At 45.4% G+C, this 19,162-nt stretch overlaps 1 protein-coding gene across 2 annotated transcripts in view; it reads left to right on the top strand.

The window, feature by feature from the left end:
* Positions 1–19,162, top strand: part of col11a1a (collagen, type XI, alpha 1a) — a 97,321-nt gene that overhangs the window by 61,897 nt on the left and 16,262 nt on the right. For both annotated transcript variants that reach the window (XM_055230025.1, XM_055230026.1), the window contains exons 40-54: positions 570–659; positions 1,183–1,236; positions 1,997–2,104; positions 2,177–2,284; positions 2,491–2,544; positions 2,652–2,705; positions 3,017–3,124; positions 9,906–9,959; positions 10,342–10,395; positions 10,836–10,889; positions 12,616–12,669; positions 15,292–15,399; positions 16,748–16,801; positions 16,875–16,928; positions 17,614–17,667. In XM_055230025.1, the coding sequence (XP_055086000.1) occupies positions 570–659; positions 1,183–1,236; positions 1,997–2,104; positions 2,177–2,284; positions 2,491–2,544; positions 2,652–2,705; positions 3,017–3,124; positions 9,906–9,959; positions 10,342–10,395; positions 10,836–10,889; positions 12,616–12,669; positions 15,292–15,399; positions 16,748–16,801; positions 16,875–16,928; positions 17,614–17,667 (1,062 nt within the window). The remainder of the gene's footprint in view (positions 1–569; positions 660–1,182; positions 1,237–1,996; positions 2,105–2,176; positions 2,285–2,490; positions 2,545–2,651; positions 2,706–3,016; positions 3,125–9,905; positions 9,960–10,341; positions 10,396–10,835; positions 10,890–12,615; positions 12,670–15,291; positions 15,400–16,747; positions 16,802–16,874; positions 16,929–17,613; positions 17,668–19,162) is intronic.

Below are 19,162 nucleotides of genomic sequence, written 5' to 3'. Positions count from 1 at the left end.
CACATTTACACGTTTACACAGTTTAGTCACAGTTTTGGTGGATTGTGTCAGTCCCAGGCCTGTGTAAACTCAGAGGAATCACTGCAGAACCGACAGGCGGAAGGTTTTTCACTGAAACAATAAAATAAAAAGAGAGTGTCCTGTTTCAGTCGTAAGGGAGGGCATCCGGGTTAAAGTCAGACATAACTGGGAAAAGTTTTCAGAAAAGAAGTTTAAAGATTTTTGTTGCTCTAAACTTTTGTAACGAGATTCACTCAGAGAATCATCGTCTGAATCTTTGATGTAACAATAAATGAAAATGATCAAGTAAAGTCTGTGCAACATTCACCACCTACACACAGGTTTAACTCTAGGGACTGCATCGTCAGGGAGGGCATCTGGTTTAAAGTCACACACAGCTGAGAGACTTATCTGAACGAATTACACTGAGCTTTTGTGTTATATTGTTTGTTTTCCTGTTGTTCAACGCTCCATGCTAACACACGCTAACACACGCTAACACATGCTAACACACGCTAACACACGCTAACACATGCTAACACACGCTAACGCCTGTCTCTTGTTCACAGGGAGATCCAGGACCTCAGGGATCCCCCGGTAAAGACGGTCCTCCAGGTCTGAGAGGTTTCCCCGGAGAGCGAGGTCTACCAGGCGCCCCGGTAAGCTCCGCCCCCCTGTCTGACCGCCCGCCCGCTCCTATCCATCAGCGCTCCCCCTTTACACGTGTTTGTTAGCACGACGTGACACAACAATGGACAGAACAAATGAAGTCGCTCCCGTCTGAGCCGCTCACTTCATTAGACGAGGCAGGACAGAGTTCAGTCTGTGATCAATCCATCGGCGAGAAACACGAGCCGACGCCGCGCAAATGAACAGACGAGCTCGTGCATCGCCGCTACTGACACGAGCTGTTTTAGCTGCCGCAATGCATCATGGTCCTAGTATCAAAGAAGAGGGCGGCCGGGGTTTTAAAAGAGCGAATCAAAGACTGAAGAAGAAGAAGTGAGAAGTGAGAAGAAGAAGTGAGAAGTGAGAAGTGAGCGCTACGGCCACAGCTCCATTCAGACGCCGAAGTCTAGAGACGCCGAGGTTTAGAGACGCCGAGGTTTAGAGACATCGAGGTTTAGAGACAGTTTCCTTGTTGTTCTCTGTTTAAAGTCTCCTCTTTCCTCTGCTCCTCAGGGTCCTGCTGGTCTCAAAGGTGGAGAAGGCCCCCAGGGGCCCCCTGGTCCTGTGGTAAGTGTCTCTAAACACACGAGACAAAAGCTTCAAACTATGAACAGGTCGAGTATTTGAATCTTCAGGTCGGGGCTTGTTCCGTCTGCTCTAGTCTCGTCTTGGGATAAATTTAAACATTTATTCAAAAGTTTTGTCTCATTTTACAACAAAACTCATGTTTTTATGAAGCGGCGGATTAAAGATCATTTATGATAAAAGTCTGATACACAGGTGTAGTACTGCAGTACTGAGTTTACTGCGTCTGATACACAGGTGTAGTACTGCAGTACTGAGTTTACTGCGTCTGATACACAGGTGTAGTACTGCAGTACTGAGTTCATGTGGATGAGTTTTTGTATTGAGTCACTTTCATGAAGCAGAGAATCTGTATCAGAACAAGCCACGTGTGTGTGTGTGGGTGTGTGTGGGGGGGGGGGGGGGTTGTGTGTGTGTGTGTATATTGTGTTTCCGTGTGCAGATCCATTAGTCGTGCGGCTCAGGTCTTTGCAGACTGTTGATGTGAGTCTTTGTGTTTGTGCGTGTGTGTTTGTTTGTGTGCGTGTATGTGTGTGTGTATATGGGTGTGTGTGTTTGTGTGTGTCTTGTTGTTCAGATCTTTTTTCTCGTGTCTTAAATCTTCTTCCCAAAATGTTTTTCTTTCTTTCTTGTCTCTAATGCTCCGTCTCATCTTCGTCTTTTCTTCCGTCTCATCTTCGTCTTTTCTTCCGTCTCATCTTCGTCTTTTCTTCCGTCTCATCCTGGTCTTTTCTTCGTCCAGGGCTCTCCTGGAGAGCGAGGCAGTGCTGGACAGGCCGGTCCCATTGGTCTGTCCGGTCGTCCCGGGCCCCAGGGCCCCCCGGGCCCCGCTGGAGAGAAGGGTGCACCTGTGAGTCCTTCATCTTTAAACTTCACAGCATCTGCCCTTGAACTGGATAAATAAATAAATCTGTGTTTCCAGGGAGAGAAAGGCCCTCAGGGGCCCGCGGGTCGAGATGGAGTCCAGGGTCCAGTCGGTCTGCCCGGGCCGGCGGGACCCCAGGGCCCACCCGGAGAAGACGGTGATAAGGTAAATCCCTGAGCATTAGAGTGAGTGAAGTGCAGTTACTATGGCAACAGTTTTATCAGAGTTTGTTTATTTCAGAGCCAAGACTTTTATTTATGATGTAATTATTTTAACGAGTTCTGACCTCGTCTGTGTTTCACAAACACCTGACTCTGAGGCTCTGGACTCTGGGGTCAGGCTCTAAACTGACCGTCTGCGTCTGGTTTCAGGGCGAGGTCGGCGAGCCCGGACAGAAGGGAAGCAAAGCGGACAAAGGCGAACAGGTCAGACCCAAACGTTATGACCAGTGTCCACTTTGAGTCACGTTAACGACTCCAGGACGTGTCCGTTTGGCCCAGTTTTACCCTCAGTTGTTTCTGTTGTCGTTTAGGGTCCTCCTGGCCCGCCCGGTCTCCAAGGTCCCATCGGCGCCCCCGGTCCCGCCGTAAGTGTCTCTTGTATCTCACATCGATAAAAGTTTACGGGGCCGTGTCGACGGATCATAAAAGAGAAAAACCAAAAGACCAACAGAGCGACCGACCGCGAGAAACACGACTTTAAAGATGCAAATATATGAAGTGTTTAGATTTAACAACTTTGAAAAGTCACTCAGTCCAGTTTATTTTTGTGGAGCGAAAACTGAAAACAGCTTCACAAAACTCTTAAAATACAAACAGAAAACAAGACGAGCAGATTATTTCAGTTTCATCTTCTCTTTGTTTCATTTAGTGAATAACTGAAGTGTTTGTGTCTCAGGGAGCAGATGGAGAGCCCGGTCCCAGGGGTCAGCAGGGCATGTTCGGACAGAAGGGAGACGAAGGCCCCAGAGGATTCCCCGGTCCCCCAGGTCCCATCGGTCTGCAGGTCAGTGTACACGAGTACGTGAGTGTAGTACTGCACGAGTATGTGAGTGTAGTACTGCACGAGTATGTGAGTGTAGTACTATACAAGTACATGAGTGTAGTACTGCACGAGTACACAAGTGTAGTACTGCACGAGTACACAAGCGTAGTACTGCACGAGTACAAGAGTGTAGTACTGCACGAGTACAAGAGTGTAGTACTGCACGAGTATGTGAGTGTAGTACTACTGTGCTCACACTTTAAAGTACAGCGGCTCCTTTGGTCATGTGATCTGTTTATGACCTCAGTGTTGCACATTCACACCTGAGTCCGAGCGTTTCACTGCGGCGTCTTTAAACACGCTCTGAAAACACGTATGTGGTAAAAGCTCTGGACACACAGAACTGAAAAGAAAAGAAAAGAAAACTGAAAGAAAAAACTTCAAACACTGAGTGAATCTCGTCTGACTCATGTTTCTGCTGAAAGATCAGGAAGTGCTCCAGGGACAGTCTGTTTAGAGTCTATATACAGTTTATATAGAGTCTATATAAAGTGTAGTTTATGTAAAATGTAGAGTTTATATAACGTGGAGTCTTTATAGAGCAGGTGTCTCACACACGGAGCTCGTCAAGGGATTTCTGAATAAAATGCACAAGTAAATAAATAAATAAAGTTTTCTACATGTCACTGCTGTGGATCTTATATTTTCTCTAAAATGAGTCGAACTGTGACATTTGTAAAAGGAGGAAACAGGAGCCTGACGTAGAGTCTGAGTGTATGAAGTGTGTGTTTGGAGTGAGAAGGAGACGACGGTGCAGGGAGTAGAGTGGAGAGAGCAGAGCACGGACGGAGACAAGACAGACTGTACCAGGGCTGGGGAGCGGGGTCGGAGCAGAGCCGGGAGCGAGGGAGCTGGGACGGTCCAGGGACGGTCCAGGGACGGTCCAGAGACGGTCCAGGGACGGTCCAGGGACGGTCCAGGGAGCAGGATCTGGAGGGAAGCACAAAATCCAATGAGCAACGTAACAGCGAGCAAAAATACAAAAAGCAACGACAAGCAAAATAATCACGCTGACACGTGGACGATCTGGCACCGAGTGTCTGGTCCTGGCTCCTCTTGTTCGCCGCAGGTGGCGTTGACTGCGCTGATGAGTTCCAGGTGTGCGTGGGAGGAGCTAGGAGCTCCGCCCAGCTCCGGCTCAGACAGGTGAGGGAGGGGAAGGAGCAAGACAGGAGGAAAAACAGGGAGCAGGAAAAACATGGATCATGACTAAACCAGGACTAAAACTATACTTTTCATATTATTTTATTTTGTGTTTATCCGTTTCTGTTTTCAGTCGTGTTTCTTTTTAATAAAACCTGGTCCGTCTCTTTTCGACGCTGGACTTGGCCCAGGACATAAACACTGTGCTCAGATAATTATTCATCTGTTTGTTGCATCTGTCTCTATTCAAATAAATAAATAAACACAAATAAACCCCTGACTCTAACATAAACTCAAAGCTAATGCTAATGCTAACTCTTAATAAAACCATACAACTTTAATTAATATAAACACTGCTCAGATGTTTTTATATGTCGATTATTTCAGTCTATGGTTTTATTTTGGTATTTGTCATGCCTCAAAATTAGCATTAGCATTAGCATTAGCGTTAGCATTGGGACACAAACGTCTGCTTTTCTAAACACAGAAGCGTCTTTAACGTGTTCAGAGCCTTGTCCACTGCCTCATCTTTAAATATTTATTCATTTTAGCGCAACTCGATAAAATCCTAGACAGGAAGTAGTGCCGCTCAGAGTGAGGCAGGGGGCGCTGTAGTGCTCAGAGCCTGTTAGCATTAGCCGTTCCAGAGTTCTGTTTGTGTTATTTGGGCCACAGTGTTATTTTTCCCTGATTTCCGTCGTATATCGACTCTGGGACCGTTTTAAAGCCCCGCCCCCTCGCTCCGCCACAGCGAGCCCATGAGCCAATCACGATCCTCGCTCGCTGTAATGGCGTTATGACGTTATCTGATCAGCGGGGCCGTCTCCGCACAGTCGAGGTCATTTGTTTCTAATGATGAGTTTTATTAGTGATCAGCTTCTGTAAGTCAAACATGGAGCTGGTCATTGTCTTGATGAAATTACCCAGAATGCCACTCTTCACGCTCAGGTCCCGTCCCGTCACAGCGGGGCGGCGGGCGATGGCTTTTTAATTGGGTGTAATTCACTTCCCATTGAGATTCCATTAATTGTGCGGACCGACCCGGCTGATCGTCAGTTTGTCATTGAGCACATTCTCCGCGGAGCGTAATTAGCCGCGGCGCTAACGATCTCAGGCGGGAGGAGACTTTTACTCAGATGAGATTTCACAGCGAGGGAGGGATTGGAGGCGTTTAGACGTTTAGACCGACTCAGAAAACGCTGCCTTTTAAAAACAAAAGCGAGCGTGAGGGCGGGACCGCAGAGCACGAACCTTTGATTTTATGGAAAAGTCGTTTATTTTTGAGCTTGTCCTTGAATATTTGAATTAGAATCTGAAAATGTGTAAATGCTGCGGTGGTTTGGCCCGAGTTTAGTCTCAGTTTAGTGTTTGTGGTTTAGTCCAGATTCACTAAACTGATCCGGCTCCGGTCTGGTCCTGTTCTAGACCTGGTTTAGTTCTGGTCTGGTCCAGTGTGGCCCAAAAGTCACTGACACTTTTAAATCTTCAGTCGCTCCTTTAATAAACTCGCCAAATTTTAGCCGCAGATAACCTTCGGAGATTTTTCTTAATATTTACAGTTATAATTATTCACTTACACTTGAACTTATCACGACTTAAACTCGGGGAAGTAAAAATGACCTAATTTGATCCTCGATGTCACGTTTTAAGTCGTTTATCGTCTGAGGTTTATTCACAAACACCTTTTCTTTAAGATCGACCCACAGGAAGAAATCAGGACGAGTCAGGTCTGTGGAGATACTGCCCCCTGTCTGTGAAAAACACTTACACTGGACCATGAGGATGAGGAATGTGGATTTGCTCAGATTAATGTGGGAAGAGTCATTCAAAATGCTCTGGAAAAATAAAAGACAAATATTTAGAAACAAAAGAGTTAGACATTTTAGTTTAATACAAATGAAAAAGAAGAGGGTCTGATTCTGGGCCCCTCAGAGGTCGGGGCCCGGGAGGACAGACCCTTTATCCCCCTGTGGGAGAAGGAGGATTTTGTTTTAAACTTTTATCACAATAAAACAAAAATCTACAAGACACTAAACACAAAAGACGAAAAGATGTATTCAAATTGTACGTCTACGTCTGAAACTGGTTTGGTTCTGGTTTGAGTCCAGTTTGGTCCTGGTGTAGACCTGGTTTGGTTCTGTTCTAGACCTGGTTTAGTTCTGGTTTAGTCCACAGTCTGTTTATATAAATGCACAGAGTGAACATGATCCTGGGGTTTTTATTTCACTGTTGTGTTTGTAAATCTCGTCTTTATTCAGTCTGTGGTTTAGTTCGATTCTTTTGTCTAAAAAGTGAAAATGAAGCGTCAGAATGAAACTGTAAAGGGTTTTGTTCGTGTTTATTTATTGCCTTGCTCGTTGGCACAAAAACATCCTCAGACCGGTTCTTTTCTCTGGTTTCCTCCGACTCCGATGCCAAACCTCGGCTCCATTATGAGTCCAGACAGTGAACGAGCGGCTCTTTAATCTGAAGAATCAGTCGTTTAAATGTCAGGGGTGAGACACGTGCTCCAGCGGCTCATTCATCAAACTCAGAGCTAACGCGGCTAAAGCTAAAAGTCACAGTGAAGTTCAGACAAACGTGGAGACGATTTAAGGACGTCAGTGTGGCTCAGAGCCGCGACTCTGACACGATTCTTCTGTGGCTCAGAGCCGCGACTCTGACACGATTCTTCTGTGGCTCAGAGCCGCGACTCTGACACGATTCTTCTGTGGCTCAGAGCAGAGACTCTCTTAAAAGTTCTTCTGCACGTCTTCTCTTCCTCATCTCTCCTCTACCTTTTGTCTCTCCTCTTCCTCCTCTCCTGTTCCTCTCTCTTCCTCTCTCTTTGTCTCTTTCTCTCTCTTCCTCTCTTCTCTCTGTTCACTCATGAGATCTTGTGTTCAAAGTTCTTCCACACTTCTTCTCTTCCTCCTCTCTTGTTCCTCTCCTCTTTTCTCTCCTCTCTCCTGTTCCTCCTCCCCTGTTCCTCTCTCCTCCTCTCCTCTCTCTTTTCTCTCCTCTCTTCTCCTCTCCTCTCTTTGTCTCTTTCTCTCTCCTCTTCTCCTGTTTCTCTCTCCTCCTCTCCTCTCTTTGTCTCTCTCCTCTCCTCTTCCTCTCTCCTCCTCTCCTCTCTTTGTCTCTTCCTCTCTCCTCTCCTCTATCCTCTCCTCTCTCCTCTTTTCTCTCCTCCTCTCCTCTCCTCTCTCCTCTTTTCTCTCCTCTCTCCTCCTCTCCTCTCCTCCTCTCCTGTTCCTCTCTCCTCTCTCCTCCCTCTCTTCACTCATGAGATCTTGTGTTCAAAGTTCTTCCACACTTCTTCTCTTCCTCCTCTCCTCTCTTTGTCTCTTTCTCTCTCCTCCTCTCCTCTCTTTGTCTCTTTCTCTCTCCTCCTCTCTCTTCTCTCTGTTGTTCAGTTTTTATTCTTGTTCACTCATGAGATCTTGTGTTCAAAGTTCTTCCACACTTCTCCTCTTCCTCCTCTCCTCTCTCCTCTCTCCTCCTCTCCTCTCTTTGTCTCTTTCTCTCTCTTCCTCTCTTCTCTCTGTTCACTCATGAGATCTTGTGTTCAAAGTTCTTCCACACTTCTTCTCTTCCTCCTCTCTTGTTCCTCTCTCCTCCTCTCCTGTTCCTCTCTCCTCCCTCTCTTTGTCTCTTTCTCTCTCCTCTTTTCTCTCCTCCTCTCCTCTCTTTGTCTCTTTCTCTCTCTTCTTTTCTCTCCTCCTCTCCTCTCTTTGTCTCTTTCTCTCTCCTCCTCTCTTCTCTCTGTTCACTCATGAGATCTTGTGTTCAAAGTTCTTCCACACTTCTTCTCTTCCTCCTCTCCTGTTCCTCTCTCCTCCTCTCCTGTTCCTCTCTCCTCTTTTCTCTCCTCCTGTTCCTCTCTCCTCTTTTCTCTCCTCTCTCCTCTCTCCTCCTCTCCTCTCTCTTTTCTCTCCTCCTCTCCTCTTTTCTCTCCTCTCTCCTCCTCTCCTCTTTTCTCTCCTCTCCCCTCCTCTCCTCTCTTTGTCTCTTCCTCTCTCCTCCTCTCCTCTCTTTGTCTCTTTCTCTCTCTTCCTCTCTTCTCTCTGTTCACTCATGAGATCTTGTGTTCAAAGTTCTTCCACACTTCTTCTCTTCCTCCTCTCTTGTTCCTCTCTCCTCCTCTCCTGTTCCTCTCTCCTCCCTCTCTTCTCTCTGTCTCTTTCTCTCTCCTCTCCTCCTCTTCCTCTCTCCTCTTTTCTCTCCTCTTTCGTTCAAAGTTGTCCAAACAGGTTCTTATTGCATCGTCTTTGTCCCATAAACACATTGAATAGAGATAATGGGTTTTTAACGATATTTTTGTGCATTTGTAAAACGATAAATGCAAAATGGAAACATTTAGTGTCATAAAGGTTCCACAGTGCGACTTTAACGCCAAATGACAAAAGAAACTGCAATATTTCAACAGTTCAAACTTTATCACCAAGAAAACCTCAGTGTTTCTGTTCCTCTGACGACCTCCTGTTGTCTCTGTAGTTTGTGTAGTTTGTGTACTTCCTGAGGTATTGTCTGTGTGTCTGTGTGTGTCTGTGTGTGTCTGTGTGTGTCTGTGTCTGTGTGTGTGTCTGTGTGTGTCTGTGTGTGTCTGTGTGTCTCTGTGTGTCTGTGTGTGTCTGTGTGTCTCTGTGTGTGTCTGTGTGTGTGTCTGTGTGTGTCTGTGTGTGTCTGTGTGTCTCTGTGTGTCTCTGTGTGTGTCTGTGTGTGTCTGTGTGTGTCTGTGTGTCTCTGTGTCTGTGTGTGTCTCTGTGTGTGTCTGTGTGTGTCTGTGTGTCTCTGTGTGTGTGTCTGTGTGTGTCTGTGTGTGTCTGTGTGTCTCTGTGTGTCTGTGTGTGTCTGTGTGTCTCTGTGTGTGTCTGTGTGTGTCTGTGTGTGTCTGTGTGTGTCTGTGTGTGTCTGTGTGTCTCTGTGTGTGTCTGTGTGTGTCTGTGTGTGTCTGTGTGTGTCTGTGTGTCTGTGTGTGTCTGTGTGTCTCTGTGTGTGTCTCTGTGTGACTCTGTGTGTGTCTGTGTGACTCTGTGTGTCTCTGTGTGTGTCTGTGTGTGTCTGTGTGTGTCTGTGTGTCTGTGTGTCTCTGTGTGTGTCTGTGTGTGTCTGTGTGTGTCTGTGTGTGTCTGTGTGTCTCTGTGTGTGTCTGTGTGTGTCTCTGTGTGTCTCTGTGTCTCTGTGTGTGTCTGTGTGTGTCTCTGTGTGTCTGTGTGTCTCTGTGTGTGTCTGTGTGTGTGTCTGTGTGTCTGTGTGTGTCTCTGTGTGTCTGTGTGTCTCTGTGTGTGTCTGTGTGTGTGTCTCTGTGTCTGTGTGTGTCTCTGTGTGTGTCTGTGTGTGTGTCTGTGTGTGTCTGTGTGTGTCTGTGTGTGTCTGTGTCTTTAGCCTCAGGTTTGTTTCATATTTCATATATTTCTTGTCGTTTCGTCGACTCCAGAGACGCTTCAAACATCCAGACACTGAAGCACGTTTGTTTATTCATGAAACTCTTCTTCTTCTTCTTCTTCTTCTTCTTCTTCTTCTTCTTCTTCTTCTTCTTCTTCTTCTTCTTCTTCTTCTTCTTCTTCTTCTTCTTCTTCTTCTTCTTCTTCTGATGAAGTTTCTGTTTGTGTTTCAGGGACTTCCTGGACCTCCTGGTGAAAAAGGAGAGAACGGCGACGTCGGCCCGATGGTGAGAGAGATTTGTTTTTCTTTTATTAAAAATACAGAAAGTAGAATTAAAACATTTATTCAACATTTATTCAAATGTTTTATTAAAGTTCTGTGATGTTTGTGTTAAACCTCTGAGCCGCGATGGAGAGAAAAGGAGAGATAAATAAACAGATAAACAGGGACGGATGGACAGAGACGGATGGAGACAGATGGACGTCTCAGCAGCTCCTTGACTTCGCTCGTTGGTCTAAAATGACGGCGCCTCCTTGTGGCCACAGTGACACACGACGTCTGAGTCTCACTGGACTTTATGAGGCTGAGGCGGGGTCAGGGGTCAGGGGTCAGGGTCCAGCTCTGTGGTCTCCTTTTGATTTGATTTAACTCCATGTTCTTTTGTGCAGGGTCCGCCTGGTCCTCCTGGTCCCCGAGGTCCTCAGGGGCCGAGTGGAGCTGATGTAAGTGTCGTGTCTTTAACTTTTCATCACGTGACGTTGATCATGTGTAAATAAAAACATACATCTATAAAGTTACACGTCACATTTGAGTCAAACCTCGCTCTTTATTTACACTTCACGATTATTTAGAATCAAACTTTAAATCTCTGTTTTTACTCTGCGCAGAGACTTAAATAAATTAAACACTGATCTGATGTTCCTCTTCAGTCTGAACCTGTGTGGACCTGTGTGTTACATCTTTAAATCACGTTGTTGTTTTTGTCCTCGTGAGGCGCATCAACGTGAAACGAGTAACACACTTTAGTCCCCACAGTGAAGAACCATTATCTGTACATGAAGTGTTTCCTCGTCGTCTCGTTCTCTGCTGTTCTGTTCTGTTCTGTGTCTTATATAACGTCTCCAGATAGTGACCCGTGTTCTTGTGTTTCTTCTGTCCACAGGGTCCTCAGGGGCCTCCCGGTGGTGTGGGTCCGGTGGGATCTGTGGGGGAGAAGGTAGGACTCACGGCTCTTTGCTCACGGCTCTTTGTCTCGTGAGGTCAGTTTGACGCCGGCTCCTCTCGGCCTTGTCCAGGGCTCAGAACGACCTCGTGTCATGTTCTCGCCGGAGGAGCCTGAGCTGAACGTTCTCGAGGCTTTAAATCCTTCTGACATGTTTAGCCTTGGAGAACTGCGCCTTTTTCTGAAGCTTTTGTGAAAACATAACTTCACTTTTCTTTATTTAAACAGACAGAGATGATGAACTTTGTGTTTTTGTTTGATTTTGACTCCGTAAAAACAGCGACATTGACCAAAAACCAGGACGAGTCTGATCTGTGCAAACACGACTCGTCTCCACGTTCGGTCTTAACTTAAAGCTAAACTCTGTTTATGTTCATTTCACCACATTTTCAACACGATTCCTCCTTTTCAGAGAAATTTGGCAGAATAAAACCTTAATGTTGTACAGCAGATGTTAAAATGAGCTCAGATGATGGAGCCTGAAGGGACGGAGCTTCAGATCGTTTTAAAAAACATGTGGAGTCACTTATTAAAAACACATCGCAAAATAAGAACAGAACAAGGAATGTGTCAAGAATCATAAAACCAGAATGAACAGGGACAGGTTCACTACAGGACTAAACCCAGACTGAACCCAGACTAAACCCAGACTAAACCCAGACTAAACCCAGACTAAACCCAGACTGAACCGAGACCAGAATAAGACCAGATCAACACCAGATCAAGACCAGAATAAGACTGGATCAAGACCAGAACGAGACCAGATCAAGACCAGATCAAGACCAGACCAAGACCAGACCAAGACCAGATCAAGACCAGACCAAGACCAGATAAAGGCCAGAACAAGACCAGAAAAAGATCAGACCAAGACCAGAACGAGACCAGAACAAGACCAGAACGAGAGCTGATCAAGACCAGAACGAGACCGGATCAAGACCAGAACAAGACCAGAAAAAGACCAGACCAAGACCAGAATAAGATCAGATTGAGACCAGATCAAGACCAGACCAAGACCAGATCAAGACCAGAATAAGACCAGATCAAGACCAGACCAAGACCAGATCAAGACCAGATAAAGACCAGAACAAGACCAGAATAAGACTGGATCAAGGCCAGAACAAGACCAGAAAAAGATCAGACCAAGACCAGAACGAGACCAGATAAAGACCAGAACAAGACCGGATCAACACCAGAACGAGACCGGACCAAGAGCAGAATAAGACTGGATCAAGACCAGATCTTGTTTAATTTGATCTTTATTTCTCCAGGGCGAGTCCAAACTGAGCTCCTCACTCTTTTGACTCAGAACAAAACAAACCTCTGTATTTCACCTCCATTTAAAGATTAAAAACAGGTTCATGATAAATGTTTATCTTTAGTAAAAAGCTGCAGTGGCTCCAGTTTGAGCTTCAGGTCCATCGTTTCAGTTCTAAAGGTCCAGTTTTTAGTCCTTCAGTCGTGAGATCTTTTCCAGACTGTGATGGTTTAAACTCGTCTGTTATGAAACAAAGAGAGAAGCTAAAGAACAAAACCAGGAAACAGAAACAAGACCAACCCAGAACTCAACCAGGACTAAACTGGGACCTCAGAACCTCTCACCTTAAACCCTGAACAGGACTGAGATTTGGATCTAAAAGACGTTCTGTTCTGTCACATTTTCTCGTTCGTTTGTTGGGACATTAGTGGAGACGACGTCGATAACTCTGTTTTTTTTCCTCAGGGTGAACAAGGCGAAGCTGGAAACCCCGGACAACCCGGAGAGCCGGGCACAGGCGTGAGTAAAACATCCAACATGTAAAAGTACAGTTTATGTCTTTAGCTCTAAACACGGTCTGACGCAGTAAAACGCAACTGTAAATAAAACACTTTTAAAACTCGTCAAGTGTGAGACGATGAAACTCAGTGAATAAAATCATCAGAACTTAACAACTCAGCACGAGCCTCGACACAGCAGAGACAAACTGAGACACTGTGCTGCGCCGAAACTGTGAGACTGAGGACGAGGACGGACGAGAAATAATTAAAGTTTATTTCTTTGTCACATTTAAAACGTCAGACGAACAAAAAGCTTCAGAAAACACAAAAAATACACAGATTTGCACAAGAAAAGAAAAAAACACACATACATCCTGTGTGTGTTAAATACCAGGGAGAAGGGGCGGGGCTAGAGTTAAATACCAGGGAGAGGGGGCGGGGCTAGTGTTAAATACCAGGGAGAAGGGGCGGGGCTAGAGTTAAATACCAGGGAGAAGGGGCGGGGCTAGAGTTAAAAACCAGGGAGAGGGGGCGGGGCTAGTGTTAAATACCAGGAGAGGGGGCGGGGCTAAGTCTTGTCTTAAACTGCGTTAAACTCTGAAACGATCTGATGTAAGATATTAAACACCACCTGCTTGTTTCCATGGAGATATTCTTCCTTTTGAATGTTGCACAGTAGGGCTTTAAAATGACCTGTCACTTCACGTAAATGGAGTCATCAGGGCAAGTTACAGCTCAGCTCTGTGGAGAGGCACCCCGGATCACAATAAGGATGCAAGATTTTAGTAAAAACAAAGCAAAACAAACATGAAACTATAATAATAACTGGATAAGACTAGTGGCTGCTCCTGGTACTGCAGCTGCCCCATAGACAGTGTGTGTGTGTGTGTGTGTGTGTGTGTGTGTGTGTGTGTGTGTGTGTTCTGACAGGGCATCTGGCTTTCACACATGTTTTAAAGTTAGCTTTGTGAGAGTTAGCCTAGCTCCGCTCTATCCGCCATCGCTCTGACTCTGACATCACGCGGGGGGAGGAGCCAGCGCGGACAGATGAGGTCATACATCCATCAAATCAAATAGACACGTTTAAAGCCTTACTATGGAACATTCCAGGTAAAACAATAACATCTGCACAGAAACAAGCGGAAAAGTGACGCCGTTCAACTTTAAAACAGCGTGTCAGATCCTGAAGGTCATGTGACACAGAGGAGGTCACGTGTCCGTTCAGCCGCGTCCAGGCGTGTGTCCGGTCAGAGAGCGGCGGCGGCGTCTCGCCACGGACTCTTTATACAAATGGACGTAGCTAACCAGCTAGCCGCTTCGTTCAAACAGGAAGTGATCATGTGCGCACTTCCTGCCTCGCTCCTGATTGGCTCTTTGGTTGCTATGATACTCGCTCCTATACCTGCTCGTCCCATAATGCACTTCTTCACACAAAGTTCCACAAATGCAGTGAACTTTATACTTTATACTTTTGTTCCGTTGAATCTGACTGAAGTAAAACCTTTATCTTTGGCTCGCCGCTGGTTCTCGCCGCTGGTTCTCGCCGCTGGTTCTGACTCAGTTTGTCTCTAAAACGAATCCACATCAAACGTCGTCTTTGTAATTACATCATGACTTTAATATAAAACTAAATGACATTATGAAGGTTTGAGTCTCTCCCTAAAGATCAGCATCACTTTAATTTAATCAAATCTACTTTATTCAAACGAGACAAAGATGAAACGAGACTGAAACGGGGATAAAGAAAAGAAAACCTGCGTCCAAGTCTGAACATCTGCGGCGATTTTCCTGTGAAATAAGAAATATTATTAACAGAGCGATTTATAAACAGTTTAAAGTTTAATAAACGGTCACATGACACTCCACAGGATTTTATGTGTAAAAATATAAATGAATATAAAAATAATCATGTTTTTGTGTCGTCTGATGTTCATATAATCTGTCATTTTAATTTTTCACATTTAAAACTGTTAGAATAAATAATCTGCCTCTGTCAGAAAATAAAACTGACAAACGAGGAGCTGGATTTGGACAAATGGACCGACAATAAACTGAAGAATAAAATAAATAAAACTGTTTGACACGACGACACGGAAAAAGGAAAGAGTCTGTGTTAATCCAACAAACAGACCTGGAGTTTTCTTTCATTCTCACATGTTTAACACACAAACTCTGCACATTCAGGCTGAAAACACTCTGTTCCACCTTGTGATGTCATCATGTGATACAGGAAGTGCTCCACTGTGTTTTTAAACTCCACACACCTTCACTTCAGAAAAACTGACAATCTACAACTGAACTAAAGGGAAAAGGAGCCGTTCACTTAAAAACTCCTCTGCTCCCTTTTCCCCTGGTCTCCTCTCCTCCACTTGATGACATCACAAGGTGGAGCGTTTTGATCTTTGTAGATGTTACAGACTAATAATAAATGAAACAAAACACGACTCCAGGTCTGTTTTTGAGGAGGAAACATCTTTAATCCAAACTGCAGTGTCCCTGTCGTATTTCCTCGTGGACTTTTGTCTTACTTCACTCCCCCTCGCCGCTCCACAGATCTCACCCGTGTTTATTGCTTCACTTTTCCGTCGACTCCCATGTGACTCTGATATAACGAGTTCACACTTGTCCTCCTCTTTCACAGGGACCCAAAGGTGAGAGGGGCGAGAAGGGAGAGGCGGGGCCCCCCGGAGCCGCCGGCCCCGCTGGAGCCAAGGGACCCCCCGGAGACGACGGTCCAAAGGGAAACCCCGTGAGTAAAGACGCCGTTTTGTGGCTACGAGTATAACGGTCATAACTTTATAATCATTATCTGGACTTTACACTTTTTAAACCAAACATCAGAAATAATTCACTATTTCTGTTTCGACAAAAATTAGAGAGAGACTGATGTATCGATATATCGATATATCGCTGGGACGATATTGGCACATGTCACTTTATGGAATATCGGCTTTAAATGTCCAGCAGAGGTCGATATTTAGTTTGACCTGCCGCCTAAAGATCTGCATAAAGCTCCATTTGAAAACTTTAATGTGAAAACCTGAGTTTTAGTCAATTTAAAATACAAAATGTGGGGAAATAATCCAAAATGGCCGCACATATCGGCCATCGCTTTGTAGCTCGATATGTTAGCCTCTCAGTGGGGTTAGCTCGTTATGTTAGCCTCTCAGTGGGGTTAGCTCGTTATGTTAGCCTCTCAGTGGGGTTAGCTCGTCATGTTAGCCTCTCAGTGGGGTTAGCTCTTTATGTTAGCCTCTCAGTGGGGTTAGCTCATTATGTTAGCCTCTCTGGGGGTGTTAGCTCGTTATGTTAGCCTCTCAGTGGGGTTAGCTCGTTATGTTAGCCTCTCAGTGGGGTTAGCTCGTCATGTTAGCCTCTCAGTGGGGTTAGCTCGTCATGTTAGCCTCTCAGTGGGGTTAGCTCTTTATGTTAGCCTCTCAGTGGGGTTAGCTCGTTACGTTAGCCTCTCAGTGGGGTTAGCTCATTATGTTAGCCTCTCTGGGGGGACTAGCATGTTATGTTAGCCTCTCAGTGGGATTAGCTTGTTATGTTAGCCTCTCTGGGGGGTTAGCTCTTTATGTTAGCCTCTCAGTGGGGTTAGCTCGTTATGTTAGCCTCTCAGTGGGGCTAGCTCGTTATGTTAGCCTCTCAGTGGGGCTAGCTCGTCATGTTAGCCTCTCAGTGGGGTTAGCTCGTTATGTTAGCCTCTCAGTGGGGCTAGCTCGTTATGTTAGCCTCTCAGTGGGGTTAGCTCGTTATGTTAGCCTCTCAGTGGGACTAGCTCGTTATGTTAGCCACACTGAGGGGTTAGCTCTTTATGTTAGCCTCTCAGTGGGGTTAGCTCATTATGTTAGCCTCTCTGGGGGGACTAGCACGTTATGTTAGCCTCTCAGTGGGGTTAGCTCATTATGTTAGCCTCTCAGTGGGGTTAGCTCGTTATGTTAGCCTCTCAGTGGGGTTAGCTCCTTATGTTAGCCTCTCTGGGATCAGGTACGACTAAACGGCTAAACGAGCGTCTAATCCTGAACAGAGGAGTTTAAATCCCAGCGTCAGTGAACTTTTATTTATAATTTCACTGTTTTTTCCTCCGTTGAAAGGGCCCCGTTGGATTCCCTGGAGACCCCGGTCCTCCTGGTGAACCTGGTGTAGCTGTAAGTACAAACTCATAATCGTTTGTGTTACTTTTAGAATATTGTGTTTTGGTTCTGATTTGTTTTTGTCCAGGGCACAGACGGAGAGGCCGGTGAGAAGGGAGAGGACGGCGAGGCGGGACAACCAGTACGTCCATCGTCCAACTACGTTTATTCTGTTATAAAATGTGTTTTTGACGTGCTCACGCTAATGTTATGCATGTGTATGGTGGAATTTTCAGTCGTTACCGTGGAGACGCACACGTTAGTCAACAGCCAAAAAATCAAGATATGAACAGACAAATCAGGCGTCTTCTTTAGGTCCGTTTTGCGAGGTTGTTGAAGGGGCGTTACCTTCAACAACCTCGCTCCTGATTGGCTCTTGCGTTGCCATGACACTCGAGCTTGCAACTCTGCTCCAAATTAGCCGCTTTACCTCTGTTTTGTTTGTCTTTGGGTTTTGTTTTCCAAGTACACTCCGGCTGAATAAATCTCCAAAAAGCTTCACTCTGGAATATTTACCTTAACAAACTCCACAAAGAGCTTCTGTTTCTTATAATTAACTTTGCAATAATGCACCAAAATGTCAGAGCAGCACAATAAGTGTCATTTGCAGCGGCGTGGTGCTTTATCGTGGTTATTTCTTCGCTGCCACTCGGGGGCGCTGTCTCCGAGCGGCTCATTCTCCAAACGTCGATATTCTTTTCTGTTTATTGTCTTTTTGGCAGAGACAAAAGGGAGCCATCGATGCCATTCATTAAAACTTATCTCAGCGTTACATCATCCATTCAGATAAAGCGTCTGTGGTAATTGTGTTTGTTCTGCGTTTGCAGGGACCCCCAGGACCCTCCGGAGAAGCCGGCCCGCCTGGACCGCCTGGAAAAAGAGTGAGTGAATGAGTAAAGCAAACATCAGCAGATGGCTTCTGTCGAGTGTTATATTAATAATATAATCTTTAATGAAACTAAACGGTGCTACAGAAAGTGAAGAGGCAGGTCAATCAAACACATTCACATCAGGTCTGTGTAAAACCTCAGTCTGATCCAGAGTCATTATTTTTATTATTATTACAGAGTCACAGAGTCGTGTTATTTCACAGAGGCTGATCTGAACAGTAAACATGTTCTATACGATTACAAAGCTGTTTTAAAGGTCCATATCACACTGTTTCCTCGTCACACACAGACCTGGAGCCGTTTAATCTAAACAAAACACACAAAAACATAATAAAACAAAACTACACCAGAGTCTCACTCGGCTCCTGCTCAAACCCAGAGCAGACGGATGAGTTTACAACAAATATTTAAAGTATTTAAAGATCAGACTGTTCTAAAACACACAGACTGTTCAGAGACGAGCTAAAGGCAAAAACGCTAAAGTGGGCGGGGCCAAATAAGGTCAATAATGTATTTATGAAACACATTTAATCATGTGTCTGGAAAATGAATAATACAACAGAGATACGACTGATACTGTGTATGTGTAGTACTGGTCCTGTGTATGTGTAGTACTGGTCCTGTGTATGTGTAGTACTGGTCCTGTGTATGTGTAGTACTGGTCCTGTGTATGTGTAGTACTGGTCCTGTGTATGTGTAGTACTGGTCCTGTGTAAGTTTTGCCACAATCACTGGTCTCTGTTTAGCTCCAGTTTATTTCCTCGTATTTCAGAAAAGTTCATTTTTATATTGCAGTGCTGTTTTATTTTCGAGTTTTGTGCCGCCTCATAGAAGCCCCCTATAGAAGCCCCCGAAGAAGCCCCCTATAGAAGCCCCTATAGAAGCCCCTATAGAAGCCCCCGAAGAAGCCCCCTATAGAAGCCCCTATAGAAGCCCCTATAGAAGCCCTATAGAAGCCCCATAGAAGCCCCTATAGAAGCCCCTATAGAAGCCCCTATAGAAGCCCCTATAGAAGCCCCTATAGAAGCCCCTATAGAAGCCCCTATAGAAGCCCTATAGAAGCCCCATAGAAGCCCTATAGAAGCCCCTATAGAAGCCCCTATAGAAGCCCCATAGAAGCCCTATAGAAGCCCCTATAGAAGCCCCTATAGAAGCCCCTATAGAAGCCCCTATAGAAGCCCCTATAGAAGCCCCTATAGAAGCCCCCTATAGAAGCCCCTATAGAAGCCCCTATAGAAGCCCCCTATAGAAGCCCCTATAGAAGCCCCTGTAGAAGCCCCATAGAAGCCCCTATAGAAGCCCCTATAGAAGCCCCTATAGAAGCCCCATAGAAGCCCCTATAGAAATATTCCATACTTTCATTCTGAAACAGCTGAAGCTGGTAGCTGCTCGTTGGCGTCGCACGTCTCTCCACTTGTGTCAGTTTTCTAACTTTTCTCCAAACTGCCGTCGCTCCGGCCGCAGAGAAACAGATTCATTTTCATTA

This window comes from Periophthalmus magnuspinnatus, chromosome 20 (genome assembly GCF_009829125.3).
Source record: "Periophthalmus magnuspinnatus isolate fPerMag1 chromosome 20, fPerMag1.2.pri, whole genome shotgun sequence".
NCBI lineage: Eukaryota > Metazoa > Chordata > Actinopteri > Gobiiformes > Gobiidae > Periophthalmus > Periophthalmus magnuspinnatus.
This window is presented reverse-complemented; position numbering and strand designations above follow the sequence as displayed.